Source organism: Gavia stellata, chromosome 4, assembly GCF_030936135.1.
Source record: "Gavia stellata isolate bGavSte3 chromosome 4, bGavSte3.hap2, whole genome shotgun sequence".
Taxonomy (NCBI): Eukaryota; Metazoa; Chordata; class Aves; order Gaviiformes; family Gaviidae; genus Gavia; species Gavia stellata.
Window position 1 is genome coordinate 6,979,286 of NC_082597.1, and position 15,444 is coordinate 6,994,729.

Here is a 15,444-nt window from a genome sequence, read left to right on the forward strand (position 1 = left end):
CAAATGTCGTTGGGTTTTGCAACTAAAGATTAGAAAGAAAACAGAGAATGCAGTCTTAATCTGATTATCCTTAAATCCAGTGTTGTCTCTTAGTTTTATTATCCCTCTTGTACTAACAAACAGACAAATGAATATTCTGTTTATCCAAGAAATTTTGGGTAGGAAACAAAGATTTTAAATTAAACTCGCTAAAATTAGAGATTTTTACTTTGGGTTTAATATTTCTTTTCCTATTTTCCCCAACTCTTACAATTTTTTTTTTCTATGTCACTGACTGGGGAGATGTTAGAAGTATTAAAATAATTTTGATTTTCCTTTTTTACTGCATTTACTCTCTTTGCATAATTTCTTTATATTCTTTCTTTCCATTCTTCTACTGCAATTTTATTTTCTGTTGCATGTTGCTAAATCTAAAGGAAAGTAAGAGGAATCTAAAATCCCAAGGAATCATCCACGGTCAGGACCTCCTTTTGTTAGATGGAGATCTAACCCTGGAAATTTTACACGCAAAGTAGTTGTGGCAGACTAGACTCAGAAGCACAGCTAAGAGTTAAGCAGCTCATTTGGTGTCAACCTCTATTCCTGTAGACAGACCCAAAAACAGAAGCCAAATCTCCTGTTCAGTTTTCTGCCAACACATCTTCGTTCTTCAGCTTGCTTTCATTCTGCCTCAGTGTTACCTGACTTTTTCTACTTTTCCGCTACACTGTTCTACTTTTCGTAGGCTCATAGAATAATCAAGGTTGGAAGGTCCCTCAGGAGGTCTGTAGTCCAACCCCCTGCACAAAGCAGGGTCAGGTGTGAGGTGAGATCAGGTTGCTCAGAGCTTGATCCAGTCAAGTCTTGAAAACCTGCAAGGACCTGGACTGGGCAATCTGGGTAATCTGTTCCAGTGCTTGACAATCACGGTACAAATGTTTTTCTTTATATCTGGACTGAACCTCTCTTGTTTCAATTTACCTCTCCTTCTCCCACCATGCACTACTGCTCTATCTAGCTGATGACCTCCTCATAAGTACTGGGAGGCTGCTTTAGGTCCACCTGAAGCTATATGTTCTCCAGCCGGAACAAGCCCAGCTTGCTACAGGATGAGTGCTCCAGCCCCTGACCATCTCACTGGCCTTTCACTGAACTCCCTCCAGCTGATCAATGTTTTCCTTGCAATGAGGAGCCCAAATATGGATGTAGCATTTAGATATAATCTTAAAAGTGCTGAGTAAAGAGCAAAAATCACCTGGGTCTCCTGGCTCTTCTCCTGTTCCAACAGCCCAGGATGCTGTTGGCTTTCTTTGCCAGGGCATGCTGCTGGCTCATGGTCACGTCCCACCAGGACCTCCCCAGGTCCTTCTCAGCAGAGCTGCTCCCCAGCCCATCCATCCTCAGCCTGTGTTAATGAAAGTGATTATTCCTTCCCAGGTGCAGGACTTTGCGTCTGTCCTTGTTAAATTTCATAAGGTTCCTGTTGGCCAACTCTGCCTGTCTGCGTCTCTCTGAATGGCAGCCATTCAGTCAGGAGCAGATTAAGTCAGATCTATTTCATCTAGTCCTTGGAGTCAGTGAGCTCAGGAAGGCAACAGAAAATCAGAAATACACCCAAATTCAGTACAAGAAAGGATTCTGGACTCAGACAACTGCCAATACAGATTTGACAGGAGTCTGTCCCAAGAGAGAATGTGTTTTCTCTGCAACTTCTCATGCTTAAAGTCATAGAGATACTGAACCTTAAATCTGTGGGTAATATTGATCCCTGGTGCATTACTGTATCATCTTAACCAGAGCAAAATAAGTACTTTGAACACTGAGTTACTTAAACTCTCCATTAAGTAAAAAAAGAACAAAGTTGTAGTTGACAGCCAAGCGGTGTGGTTTGCTTTTAAACATATGCCCATCCTCTACAACTGACTAAGCAGGATGTGACCAGAACACAGATAAGCAGGTAGCTGATATCAAAGTAAACGTTGAGCTTCCTGTTGTGCCACGCGTTAGGTAGTGACAGGCAATTGTGGAGTGTAACCGAGAGCTGCCTAAAGCAAAGCTGTCAGCAGGGCTGACACAGTTACCGTTGTGAATCTCTATGTGGAAAGCCCTGGCATAGTTAAGCCGGTCTTGGAGCTGCCCTGAAGCCCTGCAGCAGCAGGAAGCTGGTTCTGCTGCAGAAACATTAGCTGCTCTCTTCACATGGGTGGGGCGGGTGAAGGTCTACAGCAACCCTCCAGCTGGCCTTGCTTTTCTTTGCCCGTTCTCTCCTTGAGTCCTGCCCTAAAACCAAAATAATGCTTCCAAAAAGAAAGTTCACTTAAAATTTTTGAAATGCTTCTTTGATATTCTTAATAGCTTAGTCCCAGGCCTGCAGTGTGACTGTGTACCATTTCCAGACAGTATGCCAGTGTTGGAAGAGGAGGAAAGGAACAGGACAGGCGAAGAGGAACGGAGAGAGTGCACAGCCTTCGTGTCACCACCCATGAAATACTGCCAAGTTAGCATATATAGCATGGAGTTTCCAAGAGACCCCTTTTTTCTGTAGTATATGACTTGGCTAAGAAGTCATTGGAGTTCTTTATTACTTAAACATTTACCAAAAAAATTAAGGGAAGAATGGGGTCAGCTACACACTGCAAACAGTCTCTTTGCTAAATCGTAGCGGTACATGTGTGATTTGAATAGGTTATTTTATTCAGAGCAACAGTGAGAAGGAGTGTTTATCGAGTACTTTCTTTCATCACCAAGTGCTCAGGCAGCCTCCCTTGACCTCCTTTGTTGGGGAAGAGGATTCATTTTATAAATGCCCTGAGAAATGAGAGGGGTGGGATTTGCCCAACGCTGTACTACAGATGAGCATAGGTCTATGGTTTTCTTGCTTCAGTATGCCTAGAAGCCCTACCAAGGGCATTCCTTGGTCTTAGGTGTAGGAAGTACACAGGCATGACAAGAATGTGCCTGTGCCTCCAAGATAAGGCTTTCTAAGAAACAAGCCAGCAACTGGAAGAATAAGAATTAGCCCTGTCTTGCAGCAAAAAGCATAGTGAGTGCTTTATCATGGCCAGCTTAAGAAGTTTGAGGCAGAAGTGGGAGAGGCATCAATAGCATCTAGTAGATTAGCTCATCCCACGTGCTCTTGTGCAAGGCCAGCCTACTTTGTATGACCTATACTGCAACACTGCGTAAGTCCCTGCTGCCTAGCTCCTTTCTCTGACAGGGTGTGCTTGGCAGAAAAGTGCACATCCTCTGCAGATTAGCTCAGAATTGGCCAGCACCAGGCAATTTTCTGAGCCCAAGATTTGATTGAGGTGACTACATTCAAACTCCTGAGTTTGCATGGTTTGGCATTGGTTCTACGTGCAGGATCAAAGCAGATCCCTCGTTTTCAGATCACAGGCTTGTAACACAACGTGTGGCCGACAGGAAGGGCAGGATCCATCCCACAGCACATTTCCTCTCTGAATGGTCTACGTCTACTTTGAGTTCACCATCTCAATCAGTGGAAACAGGGGCACTTCCAGAGGGCAATTCAGCCCATCCTGAGATAGAAATCTAAAGGTAGGGTGTTTGAGTCAGAGGTCTCTTAACCTCAGAGACAATCCAAAAGAACAGTTTTGACTAGACTAGCTTAAACTAATGATGAGGCTGCCAAAGGTGGAGAAATTAATCCCATCCACAGTGTGCACAGCGAAGAAATATTTACACATCGTTGCCTTTCCTAGATGCTGTTCTCCTGAATCTAGTTTTCCAGCTGATGTAAATACAGATGATGTAAATCATCATGACTCTATGGCCATAAGCTAGCTGAAAGAATGGCCAAAAATTGCTATGCTAATAGTGGTTGTTTTTCTAGGTTGGCATAGTTTTTTGGGGAATTGTGTTGAAACATTTAAATTAAAAGGGAAATGGCTCATTGTTAGTTTAGATTTCTATTAAAAAAAGTCTCTTGCCTAAAAGGTGCTATAACCTTTTACAGGGAGAAATATATGTGTTGAGGAGAATAGTTGAAAATGGCATCTCCTTCCAGCCTTAAAAATCTCTATGAATGCAACATTGCTAGTTAAACACAAATGTCTATACTGTGTAGAGCATCCACTCCAAATGAAAATGTGTTCTCTGTATCAAAGAGAGCTCTGTTAAAGAATATATTAACCAAAGGCCAAGTCTCTTTATTCATAATGAAGCTGATAGCAACATTTTTGTCAATTAAATTGAGGAAGCACAGTAAGATCAAATGGCTGGGGTTGGGAGTGATTTGGGGGGGTGTTGGGGGAAGGCTGCAGCCATGCCATTCTCCTTTTCACAGCTTCTTAATAATATTATTTGTATTATTTGAAGGTTTCTGGATATTTATTAAAGTGGAGTTGAGTTTGGAAGAAAAGAGGAAGGCTGTGAGACTGACAGAAATGTGGGAATAGAGGGGTCACTGAAGAAGAAACAGTAAGGTCTCTAACAGTAAAATAAACATGTTTAACCTTCTCACCTTTTATGGTTGAAGATGCTAAAGTGTTCTGTAAGGTCTCTGGGTGTGGTCTGGATGGAGAAGGCAACAGGTGACCAGCACGCAGCATATCTGCAGGAAACAGAGCAGATTTTTCTACAGGTTACAGGACAACTCTTTACTCTTACAAGTCTAAACTGACCTCTTTATCCAATGCTGTGATATTATTTTCATGTATTAATAGATTTTTAAGGTCAGTGGGGAATATGATGAACATCTTGTCTGAACTCTTGCAACAACAGCCAAAGGATTCAACCTCGTAACTCCTGCCAATAGTCTCTGATTGAGTAACAGCCTCTTTGAGAAAGTTGTCAGCTTATTCCAATGACTGATGTTAGAGAGAAAAAAGTTCCTTTGAGTAGACAAAATCTTATCTATCATGTTCTGATGTTTATCCAGGGCTTAACCTTGGAAGGGAATGATCAGCGCAGCTGGTAAAAAGCAGCTCTGTTCTTCACCAACTATTGTATATTCAGCCAGCATTCATCAGGCTGGAGCTCCAGTCTGCTGAATCTCCCCCCTAGCTTCAGTATTAGCTAGCTCACTTAATGCTGCCCCAGAAACATATTGAGTCCCTGACATATATAGGTTTTAAGGAGGCAAGGATAAAATTCCCAGTATAAAGAGAAAAATAATACGCCAAACATTGTGGATAGAGGGTATGCCATACAGGGTGACACCAGAAAACCAAGTTGTTTGCACTTTTTTGTGTGTGTTTTGACTTCCCTGACCGTTGCACCCGATGCTGGTACACCAGTAGCACAAAGAGGGCAATTCCTAATGGCACTACAGGTCCGTACATCAAGCTAGGTACCTGGAGAGAGATGCCTACTGTTTATTAAGCAGCATGATGAAGTTATTTGATTCAGAGCAGCAATGTTCTGGTGTGGAGGATGGAGGGAGTTGTGAAATGTTTTCTTTTAATTTATTTGGTGGCAGGGGAACCTGGTAAAAACCAGCTTATAAATTCGGTTGGTATCCAATCTATTTTTGTCATCTGGACAACTAAAAGCCATAAATATAGAATAACGCTATTCTGACAGTGAATTATACTTCCTGTGCCATTACTCTGAGCTGCTGTGGAGCCCAAGAGCTCTGCTGACACAAGAGACTTGTACAGGTTCCCCCAAAGTAGTGCAGTCATCTACTGTTACCACAAGGCATGTGATTTTTCTTTTTTCCTTTTGATTCAATAAATGTGACAATTTTTTAGTTGAAAGAAACTAGAAAAGGGCAAAGGGCAGGAGAAGCATAGTCCTTCTCTTCAGATGCATTTCAACGTGTTCTGGGAGCACATGAGGTAAAAACTTTCAGCTGGCCTAAGCCTCCACACATGTCTTGTAGGACCTTTTAACTTTTGTCTCATCCCCCTTTAATTTTTTGGGGGACAAAGAATACCATTGCTTCATCTGTTGGTTTTATCCAGCATTTTGTGAGAAATTTTCACCTCTCTTAATATCTTGGACCTTTTATGGCCCCTTTATGATAGCATTTTAGCTCATCACTGTCTTCATCTTCATTTCATACATGCGGGTCTCAATCAAAGAAAAGGAGATAACTAGTGTGGAGTCTCTCAGGAAACCTCACCCAGCAAGGGTTGGATCTGTCCTTTACAAGTGTCCTAACAAAAGGAGCTCTCTTCGTTTCTGTTCACCCCGTGTTCAATAAGATAATGGAAACCACACAATTTGTTCAGTTTCTTTCTGCTTAAAGAAATAATAAGCCAAAGAGGAAAAAGCATTGTCCCAGTGGAGCTGTGAGACAGATCACTGCAAAGCAGAAGAAATAGCCACAACAACAAAACGCTGATTTCTGAGGTGCTTCAGTGCTCCAACTAGTATTTTGCATTAATTATATGCCAAGTCATTATTTAGGCAAACTAGATAATCTGCATTGCAACTTCAAATGGAAGAATCACTGAGGCATCTGCTCTGTGTTTGTCTGATGGAATAGAGAAACTTGATATGAATAAAAGAAGAAAAGAGATGTTGGCCCCAGATACTGGCCATCCCTGAAGCACGTGTTTGAGTAGTGAGACTATGGTAAGAGCAACGACAACGCACTCTGTGGGCTGCGCAAGAGGGAAGGATTTAATGAGGTTTTTCTCCCTTCTCAAACAGATGTGTTGACAATCCGTAAGCGTATGGCTCTCATTCGCAGGAGTTATTTGCCCCCAAGAGCTTCAATGTAATTTTCAGGCAGTTTCCTAGCCCCCATTTCTCTCATTTCTTAAATATATGTGTTTCCTCAAGAGAAAAGGGTAATAATCCTCTGTAACAGAAATGGATGGAATTCAGCCCAGTCAAAACCAATCAGATCCTTCTGATTTGAGGTTTATATACTTCATTTAAATGATCTGCTAATGAACATCAGCAGAAACACAGAGCAGTGTTGGTCACAGGGAATTCACTGACATTCATTCACTTGATTTTTTTCCTCTCTTCTCTGTTGGTGCCCGCATTATCTGGCAAAAGTGGTTTTTTACTTGGGTTTTTTGATTACTTTTTTTTTTATCAAAGACATTATTGGCTTCTTATTGCTTTGTGGAGAGAGATTGAATAATGAAAGTTGCTTCTATCTGCAACGTATAAAATGATTCAAGTTAACATTGCAGATGCTAGGGAAGTGGGGACGAGGAATATCTCACGGAGTCTGGAAATCTCTCCTCACCCACACCAGGAGAGTCTTTTGTACTTTGAGGCCCCATGAGTGCGAAGGCTTGTTTTTGGTGAGTCTTAATGTTGTAAAGGTGGGTTATTTGTAGGTTAGAGCTTTGAGGTTTACCCACAGAGTGAAAAAGTTGCCTCCTGCTTTCCTTACTGGACCCTGCCAATTGTAGAGACCACTTTCTTGAGGGTTCACTTAGTAATCTGATGTGTTTGACAGCTCAAAAGACCATCAAGATAAAAGTGATCTTAACCATTTCACAGCTAGGTAATGAAGAGGAGCAAAAAAGCATGGTGTAGGCATGATGTGCCTCTGGTAAATCATCAACAAAACTCTGATTTTAAATGTTCACTTTTCAGAAGATAGTGCAACATTTTAAAGGAAAAGAAAGCCTTTATGATTGATGCACTAAAGTAGTGCTCAGGAGACAAGCTAAAAACCTCATTGCTTCCGCAGCTTTTATGAGTGTGATTCATCTGGCATAACTTTACCTACCTGTAAGTTAAGTGTTTAACCTACACTGGTTATTCAAGGCCCTTCTATGAGAGACACATGCATTTCTAATTCATCCAACCTATCCTAAACGATAGCTCTTTCTAAGGTGCTTTATTACTTTCCTATGACAAGAGAGTGAGTCTCTTTCTCTTCCTAAGCATGCAGTTTAGATGGATTCATCTCACTTCATGCCTTCATCATTCCCTTGGCATTGTAGTACCAAGGACCTTCTCTCCACGTCAGCTTCCCCTCTGGCAGAGCTTTTTGGGGATGCATATAGTATCATTTATGGGGTGCATATACATAACTAGTTATGTACAAAGGCCAGGCTAAAAGCCTGCAATAAAATGGAGAGTAGTTACATTTTGTATTTGGCTGGTCCTTCTTTTAGTAAACTTCAAGGATTTAAATGGTGTTCATACAGTGTCCTAGAGCAGAGGCATAATGGCATAGTGTCTCACTTAGAATAATTAAAATTTCTGTTAGAACATTTGGGGCCCGGAACAGAAAGCTGTTGTATGACAAAATTACAATGAGTAATTCTATTTTTTTTCGATGATAGAGTTTAAAATGTGGCAACATCTCAATAGCCTGGTTAGCTGATCAGGCTGGGATGCTGGGTTGATTGACAAACTTTTGAGAAAGTGCCTGATCCCATACATACTGTTTCTGTATTATGTTTGCAAACAGTGGCACAATGCTAATTTTTGTGATACATCCTTTGCAGTTCAAGGCTTATCAACACTTTCCATGGACAAATATACTAGTAATATCTTGAACAAGGTTGGTCTATTGGTCTCATTTTCTTTTTTTCTTTTTCTTGCAAGTAGCCCTGTTGTTGAGTTCAGCATTATTGTAAGCTGTTTTGTGATCAACTAAAATAAGCAAAATATGGCCTTAATTTTCCCTTGCTTTTTTTTTCTTTCAGTGGCTGCATCAACTGCTAATTCCACAGCTGGTGCGGCCATGAATTCTTTGACTTCTCTGGGTACTCTCCAAGGATTGGCTGGAGCCACTGTTGGACTGAATAATATTAATGCACTAGCAGGTACTGTAAACAGTGAGTATTTATTGCTGTGGTGGACAGCCTTCCCCAATAATCATGCCACAAAAACTATCAATTGTAGAGCGATGATATGATTTTTTTTAATCTATATACAAAATAAGGGGGTCAAGTTGATCTAGCTCTATTCATGGTACAGATGCAGTTCTGGAGTCTTTTAGTTTCACACAGTTTGCTCTGCAAAGTGAAGTCCCTTGGGTCCCTGCATAAAGACTCCTTTTCTTGCAGGGCGTATGGAAGGTAAAAGAAATGTCACCAGGGATTTGGGTTATCTAGGTTATAGGAGAGGCTCCTTTTTCATTTAGGGAGTCTGACAAGAGGTATATCACCCCGATGTACAAAACCTCACACAGAAGTGTAGTGATAAGAAAGACATTTGCCACGGAGGCAGTCCTTTTAAAATGTCTTTAGGAATTATCAAATTGACTTGAGAGCAACATACTTTAAAAATTAAGGCAAGTCTTTGGCTTTCAATTGGCAAGTATAAGAGAATGATGCAGTCAGTCACCTGAACACCAGAGCATGCGCATCTATCCTGTGACTTCTTAAACAAACCCTGGCATCTCCAGCTAAGTTGATGCCGGTAGTTGTTAGAACATTCTTCCTTGTTCTTAGCCTTGGTCAAGATTTTCCTGAAGAAGAAGGATTTTTTTTTTTTATTGTTTCTGCTATGATGACTTCACCTTTGCCTGCAATGGAAGAGATTTGTCCAGCTGCATTTTCCCCCTCCCTTTTCTTTAGCTGCTGTTGCTCCTTGCATTTCCTTTTGCGATGCAAGGAATCTATTTGGTCATTGCCAGTCCATGACCCATCATAATGTACCCCCAGGAATGGATGTCCTCCGCAGTATCTCTTGCTCACTCTGATGCACTGCATGATGTCCTTTTTGTCACTGTTACTTGGCTGCTCACCCAATCTTTTTGTTCTGTGATCTCTGGTTGTCATTGTTGGGAACTGGGAAGGAAAGGGGCTAATGGATGTCCATGTAGCAGTGTTGAGTGGTTGCATGGGGTCTTGTGTAAAACAGGTCTTGCTTCTGGCAAGGACATGCGTATTTCATATAAACAACCTCATAGTAAATATGACTTAACAATTTAACTAAATATTAGGTCCCAAAATGGCAGATGTTTCCTTTCTTATTATTACATTAGTATTAAAGCAAGCCCCTAAAAATGGCACGCATGAAAAGCTAACTTAATCTCCTCTCATGAGCTCTGTTAGTAAGAGAGCTACCCTGTCATAAGTAAGAAATCATTAAATGTCCTTTCCTTAAACAGTCATTGTGCTTTAGTTGGTTTATAAGAGTCACAATACCAAGAGCAGAGTATGGCTTCCCACTCCTTCCCTCCCACAAGTACTAAACCCAGGCACACTGGAGCACTCCAAGATAATGTCCCTTTCGTCAAGACCGAGCAAGAATGAATCACCTATGAGCTCTTGACTTTGCCTGGGAACCCTTCTGTTGCACTCCTCTTAACACTTCTTGCTAGGCTACAAGCACAGACATTACATTGTCTCAGCAAGTGTTTTGAGGTGATGTGTGTGCAAACTTATCTGCATGTGTCATTTGAAGTGTTAATGGTGTATTCACAACCTAGTACCAAATTTCACCTTGTTTTAAGCCACCATTACTTCCATGGACTTGTACCAACGGTGGCTTCAGTCCCAAATCTTCTTCATGGATGTTTTTCTGGACACAGAGAGTGTACGTGCCTAGAATATATGTATGTGTATAGCACTTGAAAAATGTGTGTGGATATGTCTGTCTGTGTATATACATATATGAGAGAGATCTAAAGAGGGGAAACTGCTTCCCCACAACACAGCACAGTGTTGTGGCACTGTGATTATCACTTTCAGGTACTTGTGATACTAACGATAGCGAATTGTTCAAATTACAACCACCTCCCCTGTCTATTTTAATGACGAGCCAGTACTTTTCCTAGTGACCATGTCTAATCCAGTCATTCACACTCAAACCTGCCTAGGAGTTTGCCTTCAGGAAACCTCACATTCAGTAAGTCTGATGTTTCACACTATGCCATGGTCATAAGCACTTCAGTAAAAACATTCAAACATCATTTGGCCGTGGAAGTTCCTATAGTAATTGTGCAGAGATGTTGGAGTTGAGTGACATGCTTCTAGTTGGGGAATTAACAAGAGCAATCCAAAGCAGAAGTCAAGCAGAGCTTAACCCAAAAATTAATTGGAAGGTGCCACTGGGCTTAGGCATTGGTTTACACAGAGGTGTTGGAAGAAGTACTTTTCTGTTGAAGCCGTGTCCTGCTCTGTATGTGAGAATCATAAGGAGAATGTCTTCCAGGCCGAGCTCACTAGGAGACTTTTATCTCTTTTCTGGATCCTGGCTGGGTCCATGAAAAAGAAGCTGAGCTGTGGAGACTGATAGTGCTGTCACTGTAGAGAGAAGCATTGTAGAAAGATGTCTGGAGGCCTTAAAAATTAAAGGAAGTGGAGTATGGTAAGTTTGACTGTCTCCAAGGGTTTGGCAACATTGTATGTACATTTGGGGATTCACCCAGTCTTCCCGCAGTTGTGCTTGAAAAGCATCTAAAACCTTAAATGACAAAACATTAGACTGTCTCCTTTGGGCACGTAAATTTAAATAATGTAACTAGCAAAATGAATGATGAATAATGAGGAAAAATGAATAAAGAGAGAGGAAGAGATTCTTTGCAATTAAGAAAGAACACCATGGTTTCAGGATGCTGGACAGCTATGACACAATATTTGTGTGTGAACCCAGGGCAGTCACTTAGCCTTTCTGCCCCCATATTTACGTCTGTAAAATGGAGATAAAACTATTCGTGACAGATTTGAAGGTGCTTGGAAAGCACTTTAAGAGACCTTTGGACTTGCTAAGCATTGTCACTTCTGTATTATGTAGAGTAGCTCAAAAAAGTAGAAGGCCATAGATGAGAGTCTCCAAAAGGTTATTTCACAGAAGTCAGGCAGGGACCAGAGTTCAGTATCAGACTGAGGTGCATTGGTAAAGATAATAAAGAGATGGCAGAGATGTGTAACTGCAGCTGGACCTTGTAGATTTCATAAAAATGTAAAAATGGAGAATAGAAAAAAATGTTGAGAGCTTTCTGCAGATCTGTTTTGCTCAGGAGGGAAGCGTATTTAGACACGTGCGCTGCGGTAGTGGCAGCAGTGCCCTTCCCAGAAGCAGCGCGGTGAGCCAGGGCTGTCTCGCTGTTTGCTAATCTGAAATCATTTGGTGGGAAGGGGCCATTGATTCTAGGTGAAAGGAGGAAGACGCTGCCCACTGCAACACAAAGCATGTTTATTTAATAGGCTGATGACTCACGGAAGATAACGTGTTATCCTAATGCTTCCTCTATTATCAAGGTATTTCAAGACTGTAATAAAAGGAGAGATACAAGCTGCTTTATCAGGAGCCTTCAACAAGTGCTGTGTGTACACCCATGAAAGCAATGACACAAACCTAAGTACAAAAACATCAGAGCAGGTTAAGGTCAGGCTCAGGATATTATAATAATAATAATAATAATAATAATAAGTATTAGTATTAGTATTAGTATTAGTATTAGTATTAGTATTATTTTGAATCTTCATTTTCCAAATGTCCTGTCTTTTAGATATAAGAGGCTATCTTGGTTTACAAGCTGGATATAACAAGCTATCTTGGTTTACAAGTTTTTGTTTTATAACTGGAACCATTTTACAACAAATTTTTGTCTCTCTTGTGCTCTGACAGAGGTTCTTCTTCAAAGTAGTGGCAGCCAGTACCTCTTGTCAGGGTACAGCGATGCTCTGAAGTGGGGTGGAGGGGAAAGAGAAATCTTCAAAGCGTGAGACATTTTATTAAGGAAAGGCTAAGAATATCACATCTCTGTCAAGTGTTTAGTCACACAAATTATAGTAATATCAAAAGGTACAATTTATGCAGTACAACTCTCTTAATTGGCACAGAGTCTGGTGGAGCCAGAAAGGTGCCACTTGAGCAATTGTCCTGATTATCAGAGACTCGTAGGAATACACTCTCCGAATCTACAGAAGAGATGGAAGAAAACTAGTAGGTCAGCATCTTTATCCTCCTCTGTCAATGCAGGATAATTCCCTGCAGTATTCTTTCTATCTCTAAATTACTCATGTGATAAGGTTTATGCCACTTTCCTTGAAGATTGCTTCCCAATCCAATAGATTCCATTGTTAATTCACTATAAATTGTCCTCTGCTTAATTTCCTCACTTTTCTCCAATTTACGTATAACCCCTTATTATTGCTCTGAAATTAAGCCCTCTCTTTCTCTTCAATGTTCCTAGCTTTTGGGTCTTAATATGACTCCACCAGTCACCTCTTCGCCCATCATTTTACCAACCAAAACACTACACAGTCACCGTCTGAGAAATGGTTGTTGGTGGTTCTGGGTGCCCCAGTTTTCTGGTGACTGATCTACTGTACCTCGAGGGGCCTAATTAAGCCCTTTGAAGTTGTTTGTGAGCTGTTCCCGTAAAACCAGGGGAGCACAGGATACCTAGTTGTGCAGAAAACATGGCTTAACTCTCAGTCCTGATGAGCACTTACTGCTCCAGCTGGCACAAGTCAGAGGTGTGGGCGATGAGCAGGGCTGTGAGCTCTGCCACCCCTTCGACTGCCAAAGAGACTGTAGCTCTAACAGAAAATTCACTTTTTCTGGAATTTCTGAAAAAAATAAGTGTTAACACTCTTAACTTCAGCATGGCTCATTTAGGAACCGTGATGAAGAACAGAAGCAACGGTGGGAGGCTGTAGCCTGGGAGTTTGTCCACCGTCGAGTCAGAGTAGTAAAACTTCTTTTGCAGACCGCACTGTTTGCACGGATGAGGGATGCCATTTTCCACACAGCTAGCAACCCGGTCTGAAACTTCCTCTTTGGCAGTCATCCCAGTTAAATTAATCTGTTATTTATCAGGATGTAGAATTGCTTTAAAGAAAAAAAAAATTAAGCAACTCTGCTTCCAGTGAGAAGAAAAGCATTGCTAGAACCAAATGCTTTTGTTTCTTTGTGCAAGATGCCTAGGATGGATGAAGCACTTTTAGTCACTCTAGATGTGCTGCTGTTCCTCTCTCCTGGAATAACTGGAGGAGGAGGGTGGAAGTGCAGAGCATCGCAGTCCATCTTCCTCCCACAAACCTAAGGGACAAAGCCCATAATTGTACAGAGGGTTGTTTCAAAACGCTGCTAATCAGGGTTCTCTGCTAACTCTGTGTAAGCAAAACACTTCTGATACGGTGTGGTTGTGGCCTGTCGCTAAAGACCCTGGTCGGAAAGAGCGGGTTTTCTCGCAGACCGCTTGTTCCCGGTGGCCAGCTGGCACGGATGCTGGTCAAATGGGTCCCACTCTCCCAGGGTATCTTCAGACACCCTCAGCAGAAGCATGGGTGTCGAGGAGGGTGGGCAGAGAGGCTTTCGGGAGCACCAAACTGTAGTACTTGCCAGTAGCAGGCTGCATGCGAGTCCGTTTGACTGTGCAACCCTTGTGCTAAAGTGATTCTGACGCCACAGTCGTGTTTCTTTGTTTTCAGTCCCATTTGGTGAAGTGCCGAGCTGCATGCACTGCCGTCGTTGTCAGTGTCATATAATACCAACGACTTTCGGAAAGCACTAATGAACAAGTGCAATTTCTTTTCTCTATTGTTGGGTTTTTTGTAAAGTTGCTCAAATGCTCTCAGGTATGGCGGCCCTGAACGGAGGACTCGGCGCAACAGGCTTGACGAACGGTACGGCCGGCACGATGGACGCGCTCACCCAGGCCTACTCAGGAATCCAGCAGTACGCTGCCGCCGCGCTGCCGACGTTGTACAGTCAGAGCTTGTTGCAGCAGCAAAGCGCTGCCGGCAGCCAGAAGGAAGGTAAGCGCCCGCTGCCGGCGGAGCCAGCGCCGCGCCGAGCAGACTACGTTCGGCCAAACGGACGTGGTGTGGTGGGTTGGTGCCTTCGCAGAGGCTTAACGAAGGACCTCGAGTAGCCTAATCTTTGAATTTTTTCTCAGTTTTCTCCTGCTTAGTATTGTGACTTTCTTTAACCTTTAACGTAATTCATTTTTTAACCATCTGTCCTTCAAGTTACACTTTACTGACCACCCTTTCTTATATAAAAGCATCTACCAACTACCACGTAAAAAGGCACCGGTAACAAAAATCATCCCTTTATGGGTGCCATTCTCTCTTCCGGTTTCCATTTTCTGTAATAATGGAGTTAATCTGATTAGGTTTAAGGTTTTGAGTTAATGACAAGATCCGTTTTCGCTTTGAGTGGTTCTTTGCTTAATTGTGGGTCTTGCAGGGAAGCAACTAAGTGAATGATTGCCCCCTCTCCCTGCGCCAACAGCAAATAAACCTCAGGAAGTTACTGCTAAGAATAAATGAATACTAATTACAAGATGTTTGGGAAAATGAGGTTACCCTTTTCCCCTCTTCCATTCCCCTGCACACTTCCCAGGCGTTTGGGGGGGTTGTTTCTGTTTTCATTGCTTTCTCTCACCCTAATTTCCAGCTAATTCTAGAAGGACAGGAAAATACTGCATGCTTTCTAAGATTGTATCTGTGTTGTCACTACTGTTCTTGCCAGGGCTAAGCTTTGGAAATAAACCCAGTGTAATATCCTCAAGAGAAATTTTTTTATCCTCTTTTAAAATAGTATCTCGTACTGTTATGGGAAGTGTTTCCTAGGAAGACAAATTTGGCATTCCCCCAGCTGACTATTTTATAG

At 41.9% G+C, this 15,444-nt stretch overlaps 1 protein-coding gene across 2 annotated transcripts in view; it reads left to right on the top strand.

The window, feature by feature from the left end:
- The window catches only part of CELF2 (CUGBP Elav-like family member 2), a 380,716-nt gene that overhangs the window by 351,801 nt on the left and 13,471 nt on the right, over nucleotides 1-15,444 (top strand). Inside the window, exons 11-12 of one of the 2 annotated variants that reach the window (XM_059816034.1) lie at nucleotides 8,571-8,702; nucleotides 14,388-14,585. In XM_059816034.1, coding sequence (XP_059672017.1) covers nucleotides 8,571-8,702; nucleotides 14,388-14,585 — 330 coding nt within the window. The remainder of the gene's footprint in view (nucleotides 1-8,570; nucleotides 8,703-14,387; nucleotides 14,586-15,444) is intronic. The other variant, XM_059816033.1, reaches the window with a different exon arrangement.